Source organism: Chelonia mydas, chromosome 15 (assembly GCF_015237465.2).
Source record: "Chelonia mydas isolate rCheMyd1 chromosome 15, rCheMyd1.pri.v2, whole genome shotgun sequence".
Classification (NCBI taxonomy): domain Eukaryota; kingdom Metazoa; phylum Chordata; order Testudines; family Cheloniidae; genus Chelonia; species Chelonia mydas.
Genome location: NC_057856.1, coordinates 19964757 through 19990111, shown reverse-complemented (window position 1 = coordinate 19990111; position 25355 = coordinate 19964757). Strand labels below are relative to the sequence as shown.

General features: G+C 47.1%; 1 protein-coding gene across 3 annotated transcripts in view; it reads left to right on the top strand.

Moving 5' to 3' along the window:
* MMP17 (matrix metallopeptidase 17) overlaps nucleotides 1-25355 on the top strand; it is a 105671-nt gene that overhangs the window by 70462 nt on the left and 9854 nt on the right. For all 3 annotated transcript variants that reach the window (XM_043529550.1, XM_037878832.2, XM_043529549.1), the window contains exons 3-8: nucleotides 556-682; nucleotides 13085-13368; nucleotides 15974-16150; nucleotides 16280-16379; nucleotides 19948-20030; nucleotides 24992-25144. In XM_043529550.1, coding sequence (XP_043385485.1) covers nucleotides 556-682; nucleotides 13085-13368; nucleotides 15974-16150; nucleotides 16280-16379; nucleotides 19948-20030; nucleotides 24992-25144 — 924 coding nt within the window. The remainder of the gene's footprint in view (nucleotides 1-555; nucleotides 683-13084; nucleotides 13369-15973; nucleotides 16151-16279; nucleotides 16380-19947; nucleotides 20031-24991; nucleotides 25145-25355) is intronic.

The window sequence follows — 25355 nt, the reverse complement described above, 5'->3', positions numbered from 1 at the left end:
GACACGTCCCCTCGTCTCTGCTGCCAGGCCGCGTACAGCACTGGATCAGTTGGTTGTGGGGTTCCAGGGTTCCATAGAAGATGAGTTATCAGTGCTATTTTCCACATATCGTTTCTTTAGGCAAGGGAGATATTTCCCAATCCCTAACCCAGCCCTGGTTGCTGGACATTCCCAAGCGTGTTAAAAGTTACAGTCCGGATCAATACAGTTTTAAAAGCCTACAGCTCTGTCAACAGCCCTGTGGTGAGCAGAGAGTGAATGCAGGTACCCGTGAGATGGAAGAACATTCCGTTCTAGGTCAGGGAGAGATTGAAATGGCTGCAGGCGTGTTTTAAGGGGAGCGTTATCTCTGCTGCATTGCCACCATTTGCCTAATAAGCCTACTGCATTGCACGAAACCAGGGCGTCCGTAATACTCATTCCCTCAGTGTCAGAAGGAAAGGAAATTAATATTTTTAACACCCGGTTTCACCTTCTGAAAGCCGAAATGTTAGACCGGTTTCCATCACAGTATTTCAAGGCTTTTTTTGTTTTGTTTTGTTCTTTGAAATCTAGATGAAGCTACGCTGGAATTAATGAAGACACCTCGTTGCTCTCTCCCTGATCTTGCTGAGTCAGAGACCAGGAAGAAGCGGCACGCTCAGGCCATGACAAAGTGGAATAAGAGGAACTTATCTTGGAGGTAGGAATTCATCTTTCTCTATTTCTGTGTCACAATGAGGAATTGATCGTAGACAGAGCTGGGTCAAATAAGACTTGCAATGAGGTGGAACATGGCTGTGTTAAAATGTCTTCTTTCACGATCCCAGACCCCATCAAGCCAGGGTTTTAAATTATTCTTCGCACCTGCCCTAGTTGCAGTCTCAATTCCCAGCCCTACAGCAAACTGCAATAGCAAACCCACATCTGATAGCTCTGACCCACTGAAGTAGCTGGGTTTCTTTAGCCAAGTTACAGCAATTGAAGCTTATTTGTTTTGCATGCTTATTTGTTTTGCATGCTTTGGGTTCCCGGCTTCCCTTTGTCAGACTCCAGCAGGTTCGGACCCATGTGGATTCTCCTCCTGGTTGAGAGAGGAGGATGTATGAGCCTTTTTTGGACCCACAGATGATCTTTTCCCCCACCCCTTTCTCTCCCTTCCTTAAAAACCATGTGTAACCCACACCTACTCAGTGTGACATTGTGTCTCCCTCAAGAGGTTGAGGAGCCTGCTATGGCCTTTGTTAATGGAGTCTTTTAGCTGAGGCAGTGTTTAGATCCAGAAGTCCCGGGTTCGATGCTCGGGGATGCTCCTTACCTGTCTCCCCCTGGTAGAGATTGGAAGCCTTGTGAGCCTTTTGGGACCCATGGGTGATTTCTTTCTCTTTCCTCCCCCACCCACCTCCTCTTCTCTCCCTCCCTCAAAGACTATGGATCATGCTGACTGTTCTTCAAACCATGACTAAAGAAAGCTGGATGCTATTTTCCCTGCTCATTGACTTGGCTGTAAGGGGTTGCTGCAAAGTCAAACTGGCTGATCCTGCTATCCCAGAAACTCGAGCTCGCGGCTTGTAGAGAACTCCCTATTAATGAGCTCCAAGCTGAAAGGCCCCAAGCTGGACGTAAACTTTGAGTTCACACGTATTAGTGTAACCACTAGCTCTCTGGAGGAAGCCCATTCAATAATAATGCACCTTGACCCAGCTACTGCAGTTGACAGGTGTTGAAATGGTGACCTTAGGTGGAAAACTGCTTTATTTTTTTCAGCATTATCCAATGGGGATCTTATTTTGAGGGGTGATCTAAATAACTAGCATTCAGCTGTTAATTTCAGCATGAAAAACTCCTGGAGAGATTCTAAGAATGGGACCCCAAGGTGTTGCTATTAATGAGTTCTTAGTGATCGAGTGAAAACCAGTGAGTAGAAGTGACCTCTTCTGGTTACCCAATATAAGAGCCCAGAATCATTTGAGACCTCTCTGCTTAAGAAACTACCTTACCTCTTTGCAGTTAAGATGAATGACTGGGGTTCTCTTGAAGTCTGTTCCAGAGAAAGAAATTCTCTTTGGGATAAATCAATGGCGCGTTCTGCCTCTGACATTCTACCAGACTCTTAGGGCCAGACCCTCAGCTGGTGTAAATTATGAAGCTACACAAGAGGCTCTGACTCCGTTTGGCGACCTTTATGGCATGTACCAAAGCATCCTGGTACTATGCGTCACTAGCACCAGGTTAGAGTGGGGAATGTAGAGAGGCAGTGGACCTAAGTCAACCATTCAGTTGACTTGACCTGTCTGGCACGTGTCCATTTCAAATTCATTATGAGGTTTTGTGATGTGTCCGCAAAGGAGGCCATGAAAAAGGGGTCATTGGGTTTGTGTCTTGAAATGGTCTAATGGTGGTGGTATAAAACTCCCATCTCCTGACAACTGGGTTAGACTTTTTCTCCTTCTTCCGGTCCTTTCCAGTGTTCTGGCTTATGTTCAATGGGGTTTTGTTTTATATTTGGAGGTTACCTAAGCATGTGAGAAGCTATGGCCACGCAGAAGTGATTATACAGTATTTATGTCCAACACTCAAGCCTTACAAATTTACAAACTGGCATTCAAATTTACCAGCCCAGGGACAAAATTCACTTGCTTGCCTTTACCATGATGACTGAGTATAATGCAGAAATGCTCATGAAAGAAGAAATGGTGAGGCAGGATAAACAGGCCTGTAGAGTTGTGCGAGGCTGCCCCACGGCGGGGCCTTTGGACCCCCCAGAAGGGGGCATCTGATATAGTTTGTGATGATGGAAAAGCAAAGACATCCAATTATAAAATGTGGAAACAAGATTTGACGGTGATGCCGGTAAATCATGTCTCTATGTGATTTATTCTCTGGTTCTCTGTGCAGCCAAACCCAAGCAGTTAGAGGTCTCAGAATAATGGGATTGGTGCTGCATACAGTTGTAGGTCCACACATATGTATCCTTCCGAGATATAGCCCACACGGTAAATTTCCAGCAGAATAAGACCCACAACTCACCTTACACTCAACAAGCTTTCAGCTGGAAATGTAACCTCGCATAGTTACCAAGACACTCAGAAAGTGTGATGGGATCAAGCTGGGAATGAAATAAGTTTGGGATTTATTTCTGATTCTGTCTGTTGAAATGACTTAAAAAACAATATTACCTGGAGCCCTGCTTCCCACGGGATAGTTTGCTGAATCGGGCAGGGGAACTGCAATGGCAGGGGAACTGCAGTGCACGATCTTACTTAAGACTTCTGGGGGTTGGTCTGTGGGGTAACAGTGCCCTCTGTTGGTGCTAGCCAAAGTTAATTTAAATGTCAGTATGGCACAAGAGAGGATAATAAGGGTTCATCATAACTGATAGAAATTAGAGAAAGGAACAGCATGTGTTATCTGCTGCCAGTTTCCTGAAGGATATTCCCCTCCTGATTTTTGGCCTAAATGTTCCTGTGTTTAATATCATTGTATTACTTCCAGTTATACCTTATTGAAGGACAACTCATATAGGGAGTTTCCATAAGGAACTGCTATTGTTGCACTCTTCCCATAATGCGTTACATTTCTATTGCACTTTGCACCAATGCTGCACAGCGAGTTAGTTGTCAGTGGTGAAAGGACTTGTACTAACTTAGAAGGACTATTTGGGCCCAAAGAGTTAAAGGTGTTAACACGACTCTGTTACTGTCTAGCATTAAGCAGGGTGAAACAAGGTTTGAGGCCTGGTATACACAGACCTTAGCCTGCTTAGTACCATGGCAAACACAGTGCTAAAGTTTGGAGATGTGTGGATTTGGATACATGAAAGAAAAGGAGCTAAAGCAAGTTTTAAAGCCCTTTAAAACTGAACTGGAATGATTATAGAAAACAAACTTAACCAGAACCTATCAACGTTCTTTTTAAAAAAGTTAGTCTTTTATTGGACAACTTTTCTTGGGGGGTGGGAGAAAGGGGCTAGTTTTGTTGCTTAGCTCTGAGATGTGAAGGATAATGTCATGACCCATGGGTCTCAAACCCAGGCCCATAAGGCTGCTGAGAGCAGCCCCACTCCAACATGCCACCAAGCAGGCTGCTGAGACTCGCATACCTCAGATACATGAAACCTCGCCCCAGTGGAAGGCTCTGCCCCGAGGTTTGATTGGCAGAGTCCCAGAGTGGCTGATTGACCCACCGGCCCTCCTTAATCCAGCAGCAGGCACGGGAAACTGAACTGGGCTCCACCATGCTGTGAACTGTGTGTGTCCTTGACTTGATGTCCTGGCCTCGACCCGTGGTTCCCAACCTCCAGTTTGTCACCTGCCTCTGGTTCCCCCGTGGCGGTTCTGATCTCCAGTTTGTCTGCTGCTTCTGACCTCCTGGTATCCTGACCCGACGTCTCTTGACTCCTGTCTTGCAGCCTCTGGTTCTGACTACTAGGTCTGACTACCCACCATCCAGCCATGACAGATGGTCACTTTCTCTGCTTTTGACCAACAAAAAAGTGTGCGGGGAGAAGAGACAGGATACTAAAGATGGGGAAATATGGTTTTTGTTGATATTCTTGAGGTTCTGGGTTGGCAGCTCAGCTGTGACAGCAGTTGCTCTGCGTTCTGGCTCATCTCCTGGTCTGGGACATCATCTGGCTGGGCTGGTCTCTCTGAGGCTGAGCAGAGCTGCATGGGCTGTCTCGTCTCATTGCGCTGGTGCTGTGTGGTAAGCCAAAACAAAGAGAAAGAGAGAGAGAGAGAGAGAGAGACAAGACAGGAGGAAAAATAGTGGGGCAGAAAGGAACACACAAGGGAAGGGGAGACACAGAGCAGGATCTCTTGTGTCTGTGGCTGGAGTCTTTGCTGGTCCAGTGGTCATGGCCAAATGTCCCTGCTGAGGTCTGGGCTTCATGATAATGCAATGATTTCCGGGGTCCAAGGGCAAAAGGCAAAGTCCCTGAAGTGGTGGGGAGGCTTGACAGCCTTCCTCCTCCTCCAGAAATCCCCCAGTTAGTCTGTGTGCCCCTACTGAAAGAGAGGTGATGGGTGGAATAGTCCATCCTCTCCTTATTTGGCCTACCTAGGAGGTCTAATTTTCAATGCACCAGTTTTGGTTCATTGATTTCCAACCCCACGCTTCTCTTCATAGATTCCAAGGCTAGAGGAGATCATTGTGATCATCTGCTCTAAGCAGAATGTTCTTTCTTTTGTTTCCTAAGCATGATTTTCACACAGTCCTTCTGTTATATCTGCAGGCCTTTTTGTTTGGACTCATTCTGTTTTTCTGTCTCCCTTTTGCACCTTCTTCCTTCAACATTTATCGTGATGTGTTATTGGGAACATTTTGTAAACTTTTATTCACTTTTCCACAGTTGAGCTCACAATTAGGGTAAATTTGTATGCCTAGTTCTTTCAAGAGGACTCTGAAATCCCCAACACGGGCTATAATGCTGTGCACTTTGACAGCATCTTGTATTTGAGGAACTCATGACACTTCAGAAGTATCCATTAATTAATCCTCAAACACTCCTGTGAGGTAGGCATTATTATCCCTATTAAACAGATGGGGAGACTGAGTCCTGAACAGGGAATTGACTTGACCAAAGTGGCACAGCTGGGAATCAAATCCAGGCGTGTTGCCTCCTGGTCTCCCTGCTCAGCTCAGACCTTGCCTCCCTCTGGCTGTCAGTGATGACAAAACCATAGTGTTAAAACTTAATAAATGATGTGTGGCCCTGATTTTTATCCTCCTCTAAATACATAATCTCCACCTCCTATTAGCAGACAGCTATCCCAGGCGGTGCAGTTCTGAGGGAATGTTGCACTTTTGGACTAATTAAAAGTTATTTTTTAAATTAAATTTTAAATATATTAAAATAGTTCTCCATGTCCACTGAAGGTAGGACTTGCTTCATCTGCAGCAAGGGAGATTTAGGTTACATATTAGGAAAAACTTTGTAACTACGAGGGTAGTTAAGATCTGGAATAGGGTTGTGGAATCCATATCACTGTAGGTTTTTAAGAACAGGTCGGACAAACACCAGTCAGGGATGGTCAAGTTTGCTTGGTCCTGCCTCAGCGTAGGGGGTTGGACTTGATGGCCTCTTGAGGTCCCTTCCAGCCCTGCATTTCTATGATTCTGCTCAGCTTTGGCTTCCTGTTCCAGGGGGACACCCAAGGAGAGCAGTAATCACCCAGAAACACACTATCTGTTGCTTCTTCCTCTTTAAATATAGGGCACCTGACAGCAAAGAAAAGCTGCCAAAGCCCAGATCTATAAATTTACCAGGCTTTATCCCACAGTAGCTGAAATGTCACCCCTGTGCTGAACTTATCCGATCTTTACATAAGGAGAAGTCCCAGGCTCTGCATCATCAAAGCCTTGCAATCAAGATGCCTCTGAGCCAGAGCTATGACATCAATAGTAAAGCAGGGGACACGTCACAGTGAGAAAAACGCAAAGAGCCCCCCTGGGTAACCAGAGTTTGTGCCGAATCATAGAATCATAGAATATTAGGGTTGGAAAAGACCTCAGGAGGTCATCTAATCCAATCCTCTGCTCAAAGCAGGACCAACACCAACTAAATAAACATCTTAGGAAGGGCTGGGTTAGGCTTTGATCACTTTCCGCTCAAACAGGAGCAGAAAGAGGTGGCGCTTGTGGGCTTCTTTTTCTGAGAGATGATTAAACTGGTGGAAATGATCAAAGCCCCAAGTCTTCACGCTACTCCGTGGTGCTCTGCACAGGGGCAAGGGCTAAGCCATGGGGAGCAGCCAGTCTAATCCGTGCTAAATGTATGAAAAGAGACAGTTTTGCCAGGATTTGGGAGCCTGTTATTTAGGGGGGAGAGCTGGGGGAACGGGGTGTTCACTCTTAAAATTCAAAATGAAATAGGATTCTCGTCTTCAGGATATCGCCGTGACCTTTCACCTCTAACGGTATCTGCCCCAGTTGCTGCTAGCAAATGGTAGTCTGGGACTTGTGGAGCCCCATAGTTCAGAATTCTTTGCATGCAATTGAGTGCACACACCAGGGTGCATAGCCTGCACAGGCTCATCCAGTTGCACGTGCAGATGGCCATTTAGGCATGTAACTGGTGACTTGCATGCACCGAGCAGAGACGAGGGGTGGAAAGCCAGCTGAGAGAAATGACTTTCTGGGAGAGGTGTGAAAGGAGGAGAGGGAGGCAGCCCATTGCATGAAGGGGCTGTGCGAGGAACAGGGGGCACCCTAAAACATCATAGATTTGCCCAGGAAGCAGGACATAATGGGGCAGGAGATGGGGAGGAGGGAAGCGATGCCATCCAATGGGAAATAGAACAAGTGTGAGCGAGACTGGAACCTGGAGCAGGGCTGGCCCGGCAGGGTCTGTATCAGTTTGGTGCAGCAGTAAAAGAAAGAGAAGCAGGCACTGGAAGTAAACAAGGCCTGGCTTGTGCTGTTCTGCCCAAAGGAGGAGTCTGCCAGGTAAAAGGCCCACCCCCACTGTCTCTCTCACACACCTGCCCCTCCTCCCCCCGGCTCATGTCTCCATCAATAGCAGCTGTTGCGTCTCTTCTTTTCTCTCTAACGGTGCTGGTCTCCTTTAATGCACTTAACTCAAAATCTCCTCTCTCTGCTGGGCCAGAGGCACAATCGAAGGAAACCGCTACAAGCCCAGCAGCACAGTCCATTAACGTGCTACTTGCTCTCCTGAGTCTTCCTTGTTTTCTCATCCTGGCGTCGCTGGCCGAGGTTTGAGCAAGCGCTGAACAGCTGCTGGTTTTGCTGCAGCCGCAGTGGGGCACTTTCCATGGGACGTGCGGATGCGTAAGCCAGCTGCTCTGAAGTACCAAAGAGAAAGGTGAGGCAGATGCCCGCAAGCTGGAGTGAGTGCTCAGAGGCTGCAGTGCATTCTAGACATCGCACGCCATGGGCAGCCCCTACGCAGCCTATCGCTGCACGGTCTGAACCCCGTAGAGCAGAGAGTAAGCGCCTCCCATGGATGGGACTTCTGCTGCAGGTGCTGTAACTTAAAAGGAGAAAGATCAGCTCCTGTGGCATGCTAGTCTGGTCTGTGGGATGGCAGTGAGTGAATGCTGGGACAGGGTTTTCAAAGAGCTGTAGTTCAAGTACAAACCCAAATCTCTCTTGGTTTCATCCAGCACAGCTCCTCCTTTCTCAGGATGAATGCAAGATGGCTTGCCTGGGAAAGAGGCTGTGACGTTTTATTTTACCAGCATCTTTTCCCTAGAATCAGTTATCTCCCCTGCTGCTGCTCGTCCTGGAGCCGGAGGGTGCTTTCTGGTCATCTGTTTGTATTAAAAAGAAAATAACAAAAGTGACCCAGGGATGATGCGAGGCTGAAATCACTAACCTTTGTGAAGGGCTGTGAGATCCTGGGTTGAAAAGCGCTATGGAAGCGCAAAATATTGATAGCAGTAGTTTGCTGCACCGTTGTGAAATACATTGTGTTTACCTCTCTGAATGCAGATCGCCCAGCCAACGACCAGGTAGACCACAGTGGAACGAATGTGGCTTGTCGTGCTGCTCTTGCTAAGATCCAGAACTCCTGGGGCATTGTACGCTCTACTGAGCATGACCTCCGGGCAGCTGGGAAAGAGTCATTTTCTAGTCTCAGACTATGAGCATATACATTCTCAATTTACAAAAAAAACCCAACCCACCCAGAATCAATGCTTGTTTATCAGGCAATCCATAGTCTGTTATGTTTGGTGGTTATGAACATTTAATTTATTTCTCTCTAGCTTCAGAGTTGCCCAACATGAAGGAGTGTTTCATTAAACAGGAATTGATTTTTCATACCACACTAATACTTTTTCCCTTTTGCCTTCATATGAAAAAAAGAACCCAGACACCAGAATAATTATTAGAATTGACACCTTCTGAGCTCAGGCAGAAATGTCAGTCACATTTGGATCTGTTTATTAACTGACTTAGAAATGGAATGACTAGGGGATGGGCTAGCTGTGGCGATTTGTAATGGGCTGTGGCGCTCTTCAGCTGTCGGTCGCTGGTTCGATTCTGGTCCATGCGAGTAGCTCTTAGCAGTCTTTAGACTGAGAGGACTGTCTGCTGATCCTTGTGAAATGAGTTTGTTGTGTCAGGCTGGCACTGAGTGGACGTGTCTGCAGCACACTGGCTGCCACCACAGCAACTTGGTGTGAGCTGGCAGTATCATCAGAGAGGTGAGAAACACAGCATAGCCAAGGCCTACAAAAGTGACTAGTGATTTGGAGTATCCAACTTGAAACACCCTAAAGAAGCCTGATTGTGCCACAGTGCTAAGTACCCAACCTCTGAAAATCAGGCCCTTTCATTTGTCTCAAGTGAGGCATCCCTAAATGCCTGGTCGCTTCCGAAAATCTTGGTGAGTGGGCATTGAACCTGTCCCCGTCGGTGGACATACCTTGTCATCCTGGAGGCATGTGGGCTGCAGATGGAAGCGGCTACAGCCCCTCTGCGTGACTTCCCCAATCTAGCCTCCTCATCTTATATTGTCCTTGGATCATTGTCTCTAATCTCTCCCCACCCCCAGTACCCATTTCTAAGGAGGGTTGGAGATAGGTCAGAGCCCCTTCAGGGTTATTCAGTTGAATCAACAATGTACTAGTGAATAAATGCAGATGACCGTGCCTACAAGAGCTTGTCTACACTGCGTAGCCTTGGCTGGTATAGCTGTGCCAGCAGGGCTCCCTAGTGGAGATCCTGCATACGCTGGCAGAGAGAACTCCTCTGCCGGCATGGCTGTACTGTCTCCCTGAATGACTTTCCCTATGCCAACGGAAGCACTCGTCTATTAGCATAGTTGTGTCTACAGGGGTTTGGGGTTTTTTTTGCTGATACAGATATGTCAGCTAGGGGTTGTAATTCTTCAGTGGAGGTCCTGGCAGTTTCCATGATGTATCCCCCATATGAATAGGTATGATAGGAGTTGCCTGACATGCGCATTAGGATGCTACATAGTTGTAAGGCAGGAGGCGAACTCAGATCTTGTGCTGATTGTGACAGCAGAAGAAAGCCTGGCAAACGGATAATGAGAGGGAAAGCAAGCCATCAGCTGAATGAAGGGATGAATATTTACACCACAGAGCCCATTCAAAATTAATTAAGTCATGGCAAATGAATTTTGAAATTGGATTCTTAGAGTTGAGTACAAATGGATAATCTCCTAGTTCCGGAGCCTGTGGATCCAGAAGCTAAGGGATTGACCTGCATTGCCCAAAGTGAAATAGTGTAAGAGTTTGCAATGACCTAGCCCTGGCTATACTGTATAAGCTCTAGGCTCACAGTGTTGGAATGATATTTATCCCAGCAGTTGTTCCATTTGGTTAAAATTTTAGTTTGCTTCTCATGTCCCCAGGTGTAGTATCCCATTTGTATTTAGCATCGCTTGTCTCCTGTCCTGTACGCTTACTTTACTGTCACACATCACAAGGCATTTCTGTGTGGTAGCTTTCAGCTTGAAGGACTGTCAAGAGGCTGTTACCGGCAAGAATCCTAATAAAATACAGCATGTTTAGAGGAGGCAAACCTATTCCCTGACTGGTTTGTTTTAAATTGGTGTGTAATGGCATGTCTGTAAGGTCCCTTTTCATTCCCCTCACCCCCATGAGAATATACAATATTTTTTCTGTATGACAGCAGTAGCAAAGGAAACCAGAAGATTGCCCTGCTGTAAAAGTAGCAGTGGATAATAAAAGTGTCATTCCTCAAGGAATCCCCACCAGTTCATGAAGAAAATCACATTGTTAATGAATCACTAACCCTAATAATTAGAGGGGCCATGTGGTTATGAAGAGGGGCACTGGACTGGGAATCAGGAGACCGGGGTTCTAGTTCTGCTATTAACCTGCTGTGTGACCATGAGCAAGTCACTTCACTGCGCTCTGCCTCAGTTTCTCCTCCTACTGTTTGTCAGGCAAATTTTTCAAAAGAGCCTAAGTGACCTAGGTGCTTTTGAAAATGATACTTAGGCTCCTAAGGCATATAGGCATTTATGAAAATGGTACCCATCTCGTCTTTTAGATGTTAAGTTCTTCAGGAACTGTCATTGACATTCCCACTGACTTACCTGGAGCAGCTTGCAGAACTGGGATATGTGTAAGGTTCTTGGGTCAGTATGTGTACGTGTAACAGGGCGGTCTGCCCCTTTAAGGGCCAAGGGGTCTGGGACCCACTGGCTCTGTTTGATTATTAAAACCCAGCTGGGACGGGTCAGGTGATGCCTATAAATTGAGGAGCGAGCTCAGCCAGAGGGGGAATGGCAGGAGGGAAGTTATCCGCTGAATCATGCTTGGGAAGTGTTTTCTTTTCACTGGCGCTTGATCAGATAGTACTGTGGAACATCACATTGATATTTGACAAAAGTCTCCGTCTAATCACATTCAGACAATTAGCACGACTTCTGCAATCAGATTGTGCACTGAATTGAAAACCTGACACACAACCCCAGGGGAAATAAAGGTGGCTATGAATAAAGGATCTAGGATGGTTCACATATGCCTGCTGCATGCTAAAAAGATACGGGTCAGATCAAAGGGTGCTTGTTTGGGTGCTGTTAACTTAGGGGGTGGAATAACTAAGAGTAAACCTAGCTCTTAGACTGGGCTTTTCATCCATAGTTCTCAAAGTGCTTTACAAAGGAGTCCGTATTGTTATCTGTATTTTACAGATGGGGAAACTGAGGTACAGGGAGGGGAAATGACTTGCCCAAGGAGGCTAGTGGCAGAGCCAGGAAGGGAGCCCAGTACTCCTGAGTTCCAATCTAATGCCCTATCCACTAGATTACACTACCTCCATCACTATGGGATTTTAATCTCTAATAACGTGTGTCTGCGCATAGTTATTTATTCAACTCCCATTGAAAGTGAGAGGGGACTAACTAGGCCAATGGTCTGCTGCAGAAAAGAAAACCCCTGTGTCCTTTCCTAACTGGATGAAGGAATAGCTGGAATTCACACAATCTCGCCAGTTTTACATGGTTCCACCAACATACTGTAAATTGATGAGTGATCAATTTTTCACCGTCCCAGCCCCTAGGGTTTGGAACCTGCTCTCCCTAGGTAGCTGTCCCTGTCAGCCTCTTCCCGCTATTAGCAACAGTCTGAAAACACATCATCTCTTCAATTCATAAGTTATACCATGCCCATCACGGCAGGATCTTTGTTAGAGGTGAATTTTAATCTTACCTGTGTTTTAATAGTGGATGCAATTCTTTGAGCTGTGTTTATACAAGAGCTCAGGCTAGAGGATCATGATGATCCCTTCTGACTTGAAAAATCTATGATTCTATGAATATTAAATGTTTGTTTTTCTTTCTTGCCCTGACTGCTTTAATTGTTTGGGCAGCTCCCTGGGTGCCTTGGTTGGTGTGCTGGTACCCTAGATATAAAATCACCATTATTGTTGAAGGGCAGAACTTGTCAGAACATTTCCAGCAGAATGATTTTCCCTTGGACGATACTGGTTCAATGAAACTTTTGCGCAAAGTATGAATGTAAATTAAATTTGACCCCAGAAAATAGAGACATCTTGTTTCAATAAGATCAAAGGGTTTCGTTTCAACTTCATCATTTCAGTTTTTATATTTTGTTAAATTCATTGTATTCTAATTATTTTTTATTTTGGTTTTGCAGGAAATTTCAGAATTTCCACTTTTGTTCTGATTTGGGATGAAAGGAAATTTTGAAATGTTCTGCAGAACAGAAATGTTGAGTTTGACCAGCTCTACCGAGAGCGATCTGTGAAACACTGCCCCTTGCAGAGTAGCATTCATTCTTGTATTTTCCATAGGATGTATCTACTGGGGGGGTGGGGAGTGGTGGGGGGGACACAAATTCACACAAAGTTTCCCGGGTCTGACGTTCCACCTAGTGGAGGGCAGAGGTGGGAGAACCAACAATAGAGTACTGTGTATGTCAGTGGTTGCCAAGCTATGCCCCATGGACCACCAGTCATCTACAGGGCCCTTTCTGGTGCTTTGCAGAATAGACCAAGGATTTGGGAACTGAGAGGAGGATGAGTCCTGGAGAGGATCATGAAGTGATCGGCAGAATGAAAGAGCTGGACCGCCACTGATACTGATTATTTTCATGTCCTTGGTTTCTCTTTTCTATCCCAGAGTCCGCACCTTCCCCAAAGAATCCCACCTGGGCCATGACACGGTCCGCGCCCTCATGTACTATGCCCTGAAGGTCTGGAGTGACATCACCCCGTTGAATTTCCACGAAGTGGCGGGTAACAACGCTGACATACAGATAGACTTCTCCAAAGCAGACCACAATGATGGGTATCCCTTTGATGGGCCTGGCGGCACGGTAGCACATGCTTTCTTCCCTGGAGACCATCATACCGCAGGAGACACTCATTTCGATGACGACGAATTTTGGACCTTCCGATCATCAGGTACGTCAGAGTCCGAGAGTTGGAGCAGAACTCATGAACTCCGAGCCTCTTCCTTTGTAAATATCTAAATCTCTGTTATGGGCACCCTTTGGGTTTTGGGGTCCTGTGCACATCTCTTGGGTCCCCAGAGACCTCTGTTCGCTCCCTTATGTCCCCAAAGGCCAGTAACATTTTTGTCCAAGTCAGGGAGGAAACTGTGGTAACGTATTCCCGTTTCTCCCCATAATCCCTCACTTGCCACACCTACGTAACCCAGAGCTCCCATCTGCCACTCCCACAATCCCTGTGTGGCCCCCCACTGCTGCTCCCTGCCCTGGGGTCTCTGAACTAGTAAGTGATGAGGTTGGTTGGGCTGCCTTTGAGTTCACAGGGCTCCTCAACCCTGCTCTGCGGAGGCTTCGGTGGCAGAACTGAGAGTCCTCTGGCACCAGTGCTGGCGTGCAGAGACCAGCTAAGGGGAAAGCCAGAGCACACGGGTTCTTCCTCCACAGCTGCAGCTCAAGCCCTGCTTCCACCCAGTGAGATCTGTAGGGATCTGCTTGCAAAGCCCATCAGCAACACTCCTACACTGCGGAAGGATGAGGAATAAATAGGAGCCCACTGAAAAATAGCCCTTGCCCACTCACTTCCCCGCTCTACCTTCCGGTCCTGCTCTCCCAGACAGACTTTGCCTTCAGGTTCACTCCTGCTCTTCCCCTCCTAGCTCCTCTAGGGACCTGAATCTCCTCTACCTACTGTCATCAATGTGCACTTGTGCAAAATGGGCATAAAGTGCTACCAGGTCAGAAGGTTGCTTTCCCGCCTACTTTTCACAGGTGTCAATGAAGGCACGAGATGCATGGCAGTGGGGAATGAGACCCTTGGTCCTTCACTGACTCTGCTGCTTTGCCACACCTCAGATAGAAGAGTTCAGGTCCCAAGGATTCTGCCCCAGTCCCCCTGACTATAGGGCAATCAGCTCCCCACAGCCCCCCTACTAGTTGGGGGATGGAGCTGGTGGTGCAGAGACAGGTTAGGCTGAAGTCTGCTGTTCTCAATGTCCAATAACCAGCTGTCCTGCTCCCAATAAGAGAAGACAGGGCAACGCCAGCTGTGGCTTAGAAACAAATAATACTGTCTGCCCTTAGGAAGCCAGGGAAAAGGACCGCCAGCTCTACCAGATTAAGGCATTTACCTTAAGGCAATAAGAAGTTCCACTTAACATGCAGTTTCAGCCTTTCAAGACCGCAGCCCAGTTTCAGGAGCTAGAGAGACTTTGAAAAGCAAAGCTGTGCAGGCCGGCGTGGCAGGCCGGAGATCTCACAAGCTCCATCTTGGTTGGATTTTGACAGAATGTGACTGCTCCAGTCATCAGCTGCTAATTTTCTTGTCACGCCACCTCTCCTGCCGACGTCCCAGTGGTGTCTGCTGCCTGGGTTTAATAATTTCATTTAGACCTAATCTTCCTTCTTGAAATTGACTAATATTTTCTCTCTCTTTTTTTTGTTTTTTGGGGGGTTTTTTTTGTTTGGTGAATCTGATTTCTCTCTCACCCTGCACCTCTCTGTCCCCACCTTCAAAAATCAGGACCCCCAGGAGAAAGGACCTGGCTACAAAGAATGTCAAAGCTGACCATATTCCCCTTTCAATGCTGCATCTCCTGCGGCGAATGTTACTATGGCAACCTGATTTTCAGACCTCCCCACCAAAGCTGCCTTACAGCAGGCTCCCCTCTCCTCTTCCCCTTGCACGCTTTTTTGCACCCAGCCCTTTACTCCAAACGATTGGTTGTTCACCGGCCTCTTTCTCTTGCCCAGCCCATGCTCAGACTGGGTCATGAAGGCAGCCCTGCGGACACACGCACTGACAGCCTCCCAATCCACTGGGCCAAGCCACTTGAGACCCCAGACAGCTGTGCTGCAAGCCGTGGTGGTGTGGGCAGCTCCTGCGGGACCCTTTAGTGCTTTTCCGTAAGGGGAACTGGGCAAACAGCTGAGATTTCAAGACCGCTAGTCAGGCAGGACCACCTGCTGCCCCCGTCAGCCACAGACATGTCCTGTCTGACTCTGCTGCGATACAGCTGCTAATAAAGGCAACCCGTGTGGAACCTACGACTCTGTGTCTCGGGACAATGAACCTGAGGCCCTCCAGTGTCCCTGTCCCAGTATTGAACAAAGTCCTTACATTGGCCTTATCTATCCAGGGGCCCCAGAGCTTCAGGGCAGTGCCGCGCTAGGTACAGCGGGTGGGGATATCCAGCTGGCAGTGACGCTGGCTCTGCCAGATAGGGCAGTGCTGGCAGTGTGGTATCCGTCAGCTGGTGGATATCCCCAGCCGCTCACTGTTGGAATTAAACGAAGGTACTTGGGGCCAACGCTGTAGCAAAAGCACTTCCTGTCTGTAAATGTGTGGACCACTGCGGGCCGTCTGATCAGAGACTGCCTCTCCCAGGGAGCTGCCCGCTGATCTCCTGTAGACGCTTAGTCTCCTGCTCCAACCATTCGACCTCACTCCCTCACACTGACACACATGGGCATGTTGAAGTAGACGCCTGAATGCCCACCACCGCCGAGAGCGTGATGAGCATGCAGTGTTATTTTGATGTTGATGATGACTTTATTTTCAGATGCCCATGGGATGGACCTGTTTGCCGTGGCAGTCCATGAGTTTGGCCACGCCATCGGCTTGACCCACATCTCTGCCTTAGAGTCTATCATGAGACCCTATTACCAGGGACCGGTGGGGGATCCCCTGAAGTATGACCTGCCTTACGAAGACAAAGTCAGAATCTGGCAGCTATATGGTTAGTTCATGAGTGGGTTTACGCTTCACTTCATCAGCAGTGGCTCGCAGAGACAGCTCTTCTAGAGGATGCACTGTCTGGCTGGTGGGGGTGGTGTGCCCTCTAATGCTTTCTTGTCTTTATTCCTAGGAGTCAGGGATTCTGTATCCCCAACAGCCAAGCCTGAAGTAACCAAAACTGACGACCACCCCCTTCTGCCAGAGCTGCCAGAGAACCGCTCCACTGTGCAGTAAGCAGAACGGCCACCAATGTCCTTGTGAAGAGTCACCTGAAGCATGGGTGTCTTCTCAGACCAAGGGGTGGATACTTCCCTTCAGCTGTGGTTTCAGCAGGGAGTTAAAGCCAGAAGAAGTGGGCAGAGGGGTGACTCCAATACATGTCCCCTCCCCTCCCAAATCATGGCTAGTTACCAACCATGGGGATGGGGATTTTCAGATTGGGAAGGGGGGGAACCAAAGGAGTGATTTCTACATACAGGGCTCGCTCTCATGGGGACCCACTAGATTTTTGAGTGTAGATTCTGAGTCCAGCTCCAGAACAGGCTTGTTTGCTTGCTCAGGGTAGATGTGTGAAGTGCAGAGGCTCCTAGCAAGAACCTTTGAAGACTCGTGTGCGGTGCTTTCCCCAAGAGGTGCTAATTCTTCCAGCCTGGGAACCGCTGAGGTCGAGCTCATTCTGGCCACTGGTGTCCTGTTTGCATTCTTTGTTACTACCAATCTCTGTGTAATGTGGGTCCAGAAGAGTTAGAAGTGGCCCAAGGGTAAAACCAGTGTGGTAAGAAGCTCAATGAGATGTTAATTCGGGACTAGAACATAAATAAGGAATTTAGGGTGTGCTGGGGGATTTTGTAGAAAAAGGAAAAGTGCAAATTCTGAGCTACTTATTAAGGAAAAAGGACAAGATGAATGTCATTCTTCTATGGTAGACATAGTATCCAAACCCTCACCTATGCTTGCATGTGTGTGGTATTTTTATTTAAAGAGCTGTCTAACTGGCAAAGGCCCAGATCCACAAAGGTATTTTGGCCCCTAACATCCATTGATTTAACTTAAGTTACCCTTTTGGATTTGGGCCAAAGCTTATATTTCATTTTGGATTTTCAGAAAGTGCTGAGCACCACCATCTGAGAACTGGAGCCCTTTACGTTTTCTCAAGTTGGGTACCCAAAATTGCTAGTCACTCATGAAAATCTAGGCTTTATTGTATGTATTTCAAACAAGAGGCGCTACAAGAGAAATAAGGGAATATTCTGTCTTTCTTTCTGTCTTTCTGTCTTTCTAATCCCAATGAACCACATGCTGTCTTAGTGTAACTGCCTAGACTTCAGATGACTTACTTCTACCAGGAATGAATTTGGCCTACTATGTGTCGAAATCTCTTCATGATGTTTTTAATTAAATGAAACCGTATATTTTATGTACGAAGCATTTCTCTTCAATGTTGGCAGCAACACTGGGAGAATCAGATCATGAAACTCACTGGAAAGAGTATGAAATTGACAAGTCTAGTTTCACACTCTTAAGTCGGGGGAAGAGCAGAGCCGTAATCGAAATAGCATCAGGGTGAAAAGTCAATTACACTTTTAAAATTCTTTAATTTTAATGATTGAAGATGTTGCTAGTAACTCAGGTAGAGGTTGTTTTTAAAATATATGGGGCCAGATGCTCAACTGGCATAAATTAGCATAAATCCATTGACTTCCATGGGGATACACTGATTTTATACCAGCGGAGGATCTAACACAGGATTTTAATTTTGACAAGTGTCTCTTCAATAATGAATAGGCAGAGGAGTAGATAAATCTATGAGGCAAGACAGCTCTGGGCAGCGTATCAGGGTCACGGAAGCCTTCTCTCTGCTGGTAAAATCCACTCAGAGTTCATGAATTACGATTATGCAGCTGATGCAACCCAGCATGGCCTCAGGGGCTTCGTTATATTTGGAGGGTCCCTTGGATAATTGAAGTGCTGTCTTTAGGATTCTGCTTTGTTCCTTAGAAGCAGGGAGATCATTGGAAGCATGCAAGGATATTACTTTTTTTTTTTCCCCGTGAGGATGAGCAAGAGGCTGTCCTGGGAAGGGCCTTTCTATGGAGAGTTTCTTGAATGATGGTAGGGCTGTCAGATTGGGGGAATGTGGGCAAAATGTGTTACTTAGGATGTACCCTGCAATGGGATAATTCCATCAATTTACTGACCCGGGTCAGAATCATGCAGTGGGCTCTTCCTGATAAAGCCCCCAAAAGGTAGGGTTAAAAGTCTAAAAGCACAAGGAGGTTCATGCTGGGAGATTTCATCCTCCTCACAGTGTGGGTGGGCTGGGTCCTGTATTGTTCGTGTTTAGTTAGATACCCTCTGCAAAGCTGTCATCATAATGGGCTCGTAGATTCCTTCCCTCTCGGCATTTAAAGCAAATCCCTTGCAATGTTTTGTGTGTGTGCGAGCCATCCTCTAGTGATTGAACCACAGAGAGGATAAGGGATCTACTACTATTAGCAAAGGGAATTTTCGTTCAGGTCAAGTGGTAGAGGTCTATGTTTTTGGAGCTGAAGGACAAGGGTTCTAATCCCAATTCCTCTGAGGCAGGTGTGTTGTCAGAAACACAAAGATTTGTTAAGTTTCTCGTGGCACAATTGTATCAGTTGTGTTTGTTGCCATGATGCTTTGAAAGAAGGGAGCTGGCTCTTCCCCTTGGCCACACAGCACTGTATTGCTAACGTGAAGTCTGTTTTATGGAGTCGAAGGGTGCTCAGATACCATGGTGAAGTCTTGATTGGGCTTAGACATGTGGCTGGCATGTTACATAGGGAGAAGTTGAGAAGGATGGTGCCGGCAGTCTGATATGGAGTTCTTCTAAAGGCAAATTAGATTCATGCTTCCCTGTCACGGAGAGCAGCTGATCTGTATATGGTTCACAAATCCTTTCCTTGCTCTCTAGCAATCATTGTACAAGGGCTTCGTTACTCTTTAAATTCTTCATACTCCCTGTGGTCCCACCATACACCTTGTTAAAACAGGATCTCAGCCAGGCTAGTCACTATCTGGGCATTCACCATCCGGCCCCTCACCCCCTTTGTTTGGTTTCTGTTACTGCCTCAGGGTGCAGCTGTGACCCCCAGCCACTCAGAGTCTACGTCCGGAGTTCCTGTGTGCTGAAGTCACTCGTGTCAGCCTGAGTGTGTTTTGTTCAGCAAGTATCTTGCTGTTCCCATGCAGGGGGCCCAGACGGGCTCTCAGACACAGCAGGGTGACACTGGAGTAATAGCTTCGCCTGCCCTGGAGTTCCTCTGGCTTTCCAGAGGTGCTACGGAGAGCAGAATCTAGTTCCCCATCTCCTTGGCTCTTGGTAACAGTCTCACATAGAAAATGGGAGAGGGGGCGGGTGTCTGCCATGGATTCGTTTTGTAGAGAACACTGTCTTAAAGCGGCCGTTTGTCCAGAAAAGCTTTGCAGAGCCTGTGCCTTGGAAAACCCCCTGTGCACAAGGCTGGGTTCACAGCAGGACTGATTTGGGGGTGGGAGCAGGGACCCGCCAAACTTTAGGCCTCTGTGACCTTCTGCATCATTCCTAGCTACAGCCATGTCTCATTGAACCCCTCCATCTCGATGGCCCAGGGCAGCAGATCCCAGTTGTGTGTGCACTGGGGAATTGGTTTCAGCCAGACGAGCCAGTGCAGTGAGTGGTAGGGGAATTGCTGCTTGCCTGGGGGAGCAGTGCTCAGTCCTGGGGAACTGGAGAGCCCTGCTCCTGGCTGCGGGGGTAGGGCTGCCGCTCACATGAGTGCTGTCTTTCTGCAGGCTCAGAAGAGATATCCCCAACAGATGCAACACTCACTTTGATGCCGTGGCTCAGATCAGAGGCGAGGCTTTCTTCTTCAAAGGTAAGCAGCTGCTTTCCGCGTAAGGGCTGGGTGACCTTTGCCAAGCCGAAGCCGCACCTAGCTCTGCATTATGCGGCTGGGCTCCGTTCATGCAAACATTTCAGTCTACTCTTCTCTTTAAACCTGGTCTCCAGAAGAGGGATGGCTTTGCCAAGACGTCCGGGGCATGGAGTCAGGGTATTGGTTGCGGCACTAGGTTCACATCCAGTAATATTGGGTTTGCTCCAGAGCTGCCTGCCAGGGCTTGATTCTCATTCACACTGAGGCCACTTTACACCATTGGGGCAGCATAAAGGGCCCTTAGAACTTTAAGGCCCTCCATCTACACCCACCTTCAGACCCTGCTGGAGCAGTGTCAGGAGGTCTCTGTGTAAATGAGAATCAGGCCACTGGCGCAGAGTGGAGCTGTTAGGATCACCACCTGGCTCAAAACTAGTACGATAGACATGATTTTCAAAAGGATGAAGAAGAGACCTCGAGACAGGCATCAGTGACGATGCAAACATGTAGAGACTTCCAGATGAGTGACTAAGGCTTTGTCTACACTGCCAATTAAATGACAAAACTTTTGTCATTCACAGGTGCTTAAAAAAAGCCCACCCCCACCCCCGAAAGACAAAAGTTTTGCCATGGCAAGTGGCCGTGTAAATGGCTTGTTGTTGGCAGGAGCGCTCTCCTGTCAACAATGCAAATCCTGCTCGTAGGGGGCGGAAGTATTTTGTTGGCAAAAGCACCAACAAACAGCGTTTATGCTGCCCGACTTTTAGTGACTCGGCCGTATCGCTAAAAGCTGTGTAGTGTAGACAAAGCCTAAATGAGGCCTGCTTGTTTCAGAGAGAAGGTGAATGAGGGTCGTGGTAGAGGTATACACAATTTACTGAATGGTAAATCAGGCACTTCTGCTTACCCAAGAATGAAGGGGAAATCCAGTGAAATTAAGAGACAATAAATTTAAACTGACACATAATTAAACTATGGAATTCACTGCTGCTAGAAGCTGAAGAGGCAAAAAATTGAATAGGATTCTAATGAATGATTAAGAATATATGTAAACTGTAAGAACATCTGCAATTACACTAATTGGATGGTAAGGCCCTCAGGACACCAGGCAATCACTGACTGCTTGGAGCTCAGAAGAAACTTCCATTTTCTCCCCACTTCATCCTGCCCCCAGTCATGGTTTTGCATAACTGCCCATTATGGGGTTTTTACACTTTGTTCTGAACCAGCTCTCAGAGGCCACTGTTAGAGACAGGATATCATCAGTGTCTGCTATGCCACTATTTGAGCTCTTCAACCAGACTCTCCAGGATTTCAAAGTGACGAACTGAAATTGATATTTGCAGTATCAGAGTACAAATCTGGGTCCATCTAAGGATTGAGAGAACAGCCGCAGATCACTTTGACTTCTGTCCTGAATGCCTTCAACTTCCCTTTCCTCCCATGCTTCACGTTCCTGGTTCCACATGCTGTGCATGCACCATCATCCAAAGACGACAGCACACTCACAGAGTTACAGCACCATCTGGTTTCATGTTTACTGAACAGTTGCTGACAGTGTATCTCCAGGGGTGACAGGCTGTCTAAGAGAATCCTGCCAGTGCCTCCTCAGCTGTACAGAGTCCTTCTCTGCCTGGCCTCCTTGGGGTTTCTTTGCATTCGAGATGGAAAGGTCCCCGACTGAGGCCACTGTGATGCACGGCTTCTTCGGCAATCGTTTGTCCAGAACTGACCCAACTGATTTCCTAGGGGAGAAAAAAGGCATCTCCTCTCTGAGGTGATAAACAGAAACGAGGAGAGTTTACGGCATCTCCATTGAAACATGTCACTACCAGATAGAAGGAGGGAGGGCGTCCAAAGAGGGAACGAACAAAAGCATTTGAAGATGTCTGTGCCGCTGAGGCAGCACAAGGTAGAAGATGATGTTTGCCTCGCGAGGCCCTCTCTGCAGCTGTCTTTTTCTTTCTCACTCCTGCATACAGCTGCTGGCTCCAAAGAGCCTGCAAGGAAGAAAGGGGTTAGGAGAGGAGAACTAGAACGAAAAACCAAGAGAGAAATCCTCATGGTTTGTTTCTGGCATATATTTGCACATGTGTGTGTTTCTTCTGGAGAAGCAAGGGCAGAGTTAAAGGGCCAGATCCTCGGCTGGTAGAAATCTGTATTGACCTGGCTAACTGATGCCAATGGAGCCTCAGCTGGTATAAATCTCCATAGCTTCAGTGATGTCAACAGGCAGATCTGGGGTAAACTGGCATAACTCCATTGACTTCAATTTACCTTAGCTAAGGATCTGGCTCAAAAGCTCTAGATTGGACTGAGGTAATTAATTATCACCTCTTGTGTGGCAGTTCCCAGCGTGCTGAGGCAATAACTTGTCAGAACTGCATACAGAATGCCACCAAACGGTAATGTGAAACCTGAAGGAACACGACACAGAGGGCAGCTTTCTATGCAGTCCCTCCAACCGGTGCAGTTCACATACAGACTGCACCGTCAGTTACCCAGAGCTCCTGTGGACTTTGGTGGAATTGCAGAGTTTCAGAACTTCTGAAAATCAGGCCACTTTGATTTAGGAACCTCACTTTAGGCAACCCAAGTTTTAAACTTTCTCCCATTTATATAGCGTGTATAGAAATGTTGCCAGAGATATCCCGCATACTGAGAGCATTTCCCAGCTGGAATCAAAACCACCAAACATCAGAAAAAGCAAAATGCCTCCGCCCACGTGAACGGGGACTTCCCATGATCTCTGTGAATTAGGGGAGGTCGGGAAGGCCCATCTTAACCTTGGTTTTCATCCTTACATTTCAACCTGCCAGGCTTGGGCTGGTCTTCTATCAGGCTCACTCACCATAAATGAAATCATTTCACTCTGTACACTAATTACAGTTCTTGTCCAGGATGGCCTGGGGATAGTCAGGGTAAATACGGGTAAATACGGCGCTTTGGCAGGCAGACCTGGCCACGGTGAGGTGATAGCATGAGCTTCGTGGGCAAATGGGAGCTATTGCATTCGGAATTCACTGCTACCGAAATTGCTATGTTTCTGCTGCTCCCGACAGCCTCTTGGAAATCAGCTTATTCCCGACTTTGAATTCGGACTGAAAACTGGCTTCTTGTAACTGCACACCTGCTGGGTGCATCAATAGAGAAAGAGTGCTGCTAAGTGCTGGTGGGGTTTCTCCAGTTATGTCAAATTAGCACCGAGCGCTTTTAACTTTAGATACGTTCCTATTAGCAAAGCAATTATGCCAAGCAGTATTTCTTCTGAAAACGGTGAAAATCTGGCATTTTCCAGTGCAAGCCTAATTAGAGATGCAAAGAACATCTTCATTTAATTACGTGTTTCCATAAATCTACAATAGCCACACTGTTTGAATACTAGATTTGTAATGATCTTAAAAGAATTTGTAATTACTGCCATTCCTAACAGTTGAATATATTATTCAGACATAGATTTTAGTCATATAAAGCAAATAGGCAAAATGCAGCAGAAGAATAAGTATGTGATATAAATCCTTATAATTGTAATAAAAAAATCCCCTCTCTGCAGATGTTTAAGTGTTGGAGTTTTGCCTCCTGCATTATTAGGCTAAGATCCAATTTCCATAAAATTTTGAAAGTTGGTGTGTCAGTCTGCCAACTCTGTAGAAGTGTAGCTGAATGTCTTGAATACAAATCAGAAGAAACATCTTGGGCCTCTTGCTCATTTCCCGGGGGATCCCTGCTATGCTGAAAGGGATATGCATAACCTCACAACAATAGCTTCTTGGGAATGGGGGTACTAGAGAGGAGACTGAGGGGAGATAGGGAAGGTACTCAGCCTGCTTCCTCCAGCTCAAAACTCATGCTATAGAGATCCCAGGGGAATATGTATTCATGGAATGTGCTGCAAAACCACAGAAATTCAGGTGGAGAGTTCCAAACGTGCCTAAGGGAATTAGGTACCCAACTCCCATTGAATGGGATTTGGTAACCTAACTGCCTGATACACCTTTGAATATCTCAGCCTTAAACTTGTACCCCACAGCAAACATTGATCTTCCCCTCCCATCACAACCAATGTGATTTCTTGCTGAGCCCCAATTCCTAGGGCTGACATAGATGGGTGCAGCTGAGGTTGCTGCCGCTGTGCTCCTTTACATCAGCAGAGAATTTGTCTCGTTGTAACATTTCGGGTGAGAAGGAGGCCACCTTCTCAGAACACCTTGGAATGGTGCACAATATACGTCAGCTCTTCCTTTCTTCCTCTGTATTTTTTCTTTTTTCCTCTCACTCCTCCATTCCTACCCCTTTATAAAAGCTGCTGGATTTCAGATCACCTTTTCCTAGTACACAACAGGGGATGGTTGCAGAGGGATGTGCAAAATATTCAAACACTTGGAGGTCAGAGCCATGGCAGAGCAATATACAGTGGTAGTCACTGTTCGCTAAAGCAATTGGGGGAGTGGGGAGAGGGAAAAGCTCCAGATACTTCTGTCTCTTCAGAGGCTATCACTTGTTGGGCTAGTCTGTGGTCTGATCTAGCCTGGTTTTAGCTGCCTTAGTACTCTTTGGTCTCAGGTGCTCAGTTGCTGGGTGGTAGTGATGCTGGTACTGCTGCTGAGGCAGCATATTCAGCCCTGGAGGGAAGGAGGGGAAATATCTCCTGTCTCCCTGCAGAATGTTCTCTGGAGCAGCACGGATGCTCTTACCCGTAAAAGATTCATTTATCAGACAGAAGGATGGTGACTGCAATGCAGAGTCTGGAAGGGAAACGGGAGTGGATTTCTCCTTATGGCTCAGGGTCAGCGATATGGGAGCCATGCAAGGGATGGGGAATAAAAGAAAGCAAGTAGTTTCATAGTTCCCACCTTATGTACTTTGTTTTCTACTGTCCCCTGACTCCACCCACAGCTTTTTCCTCCTAGCAAAGGGGTGTTATGGCCTGGTTCATTAATGTCCAATCTGTATTCATCTAGGCAAGTACTTCTGGAGACTGACTCGCAATAAACACTTGGTCTCCCTCCAGCCAGCTCAGATCCACCGTTTCTGGAGGGGTCTACCCCTCAATATGGACAGTGTGGACGCGGTGTACGAGAGAACCAATGACCACAAGATCGTGTTCTTCAAAGGTAAGAGCAAAAACATCATTAAAGGGATCACACATCTCTTGCTGGTATCTGTATCAGTAGCTTTAAACTTCCACTAGTCCTGCAGGCAAGGAGGAATTCGGTGTCATTCAGTGGAATTTGCCATGCTGGACAAGTAAGCCTCAGTGTGGCAGGTGACATTTCAGAGCCCCAGGTGCGTATGCTGAGGTGGTCCACTGAGCTCCTGGGTCAT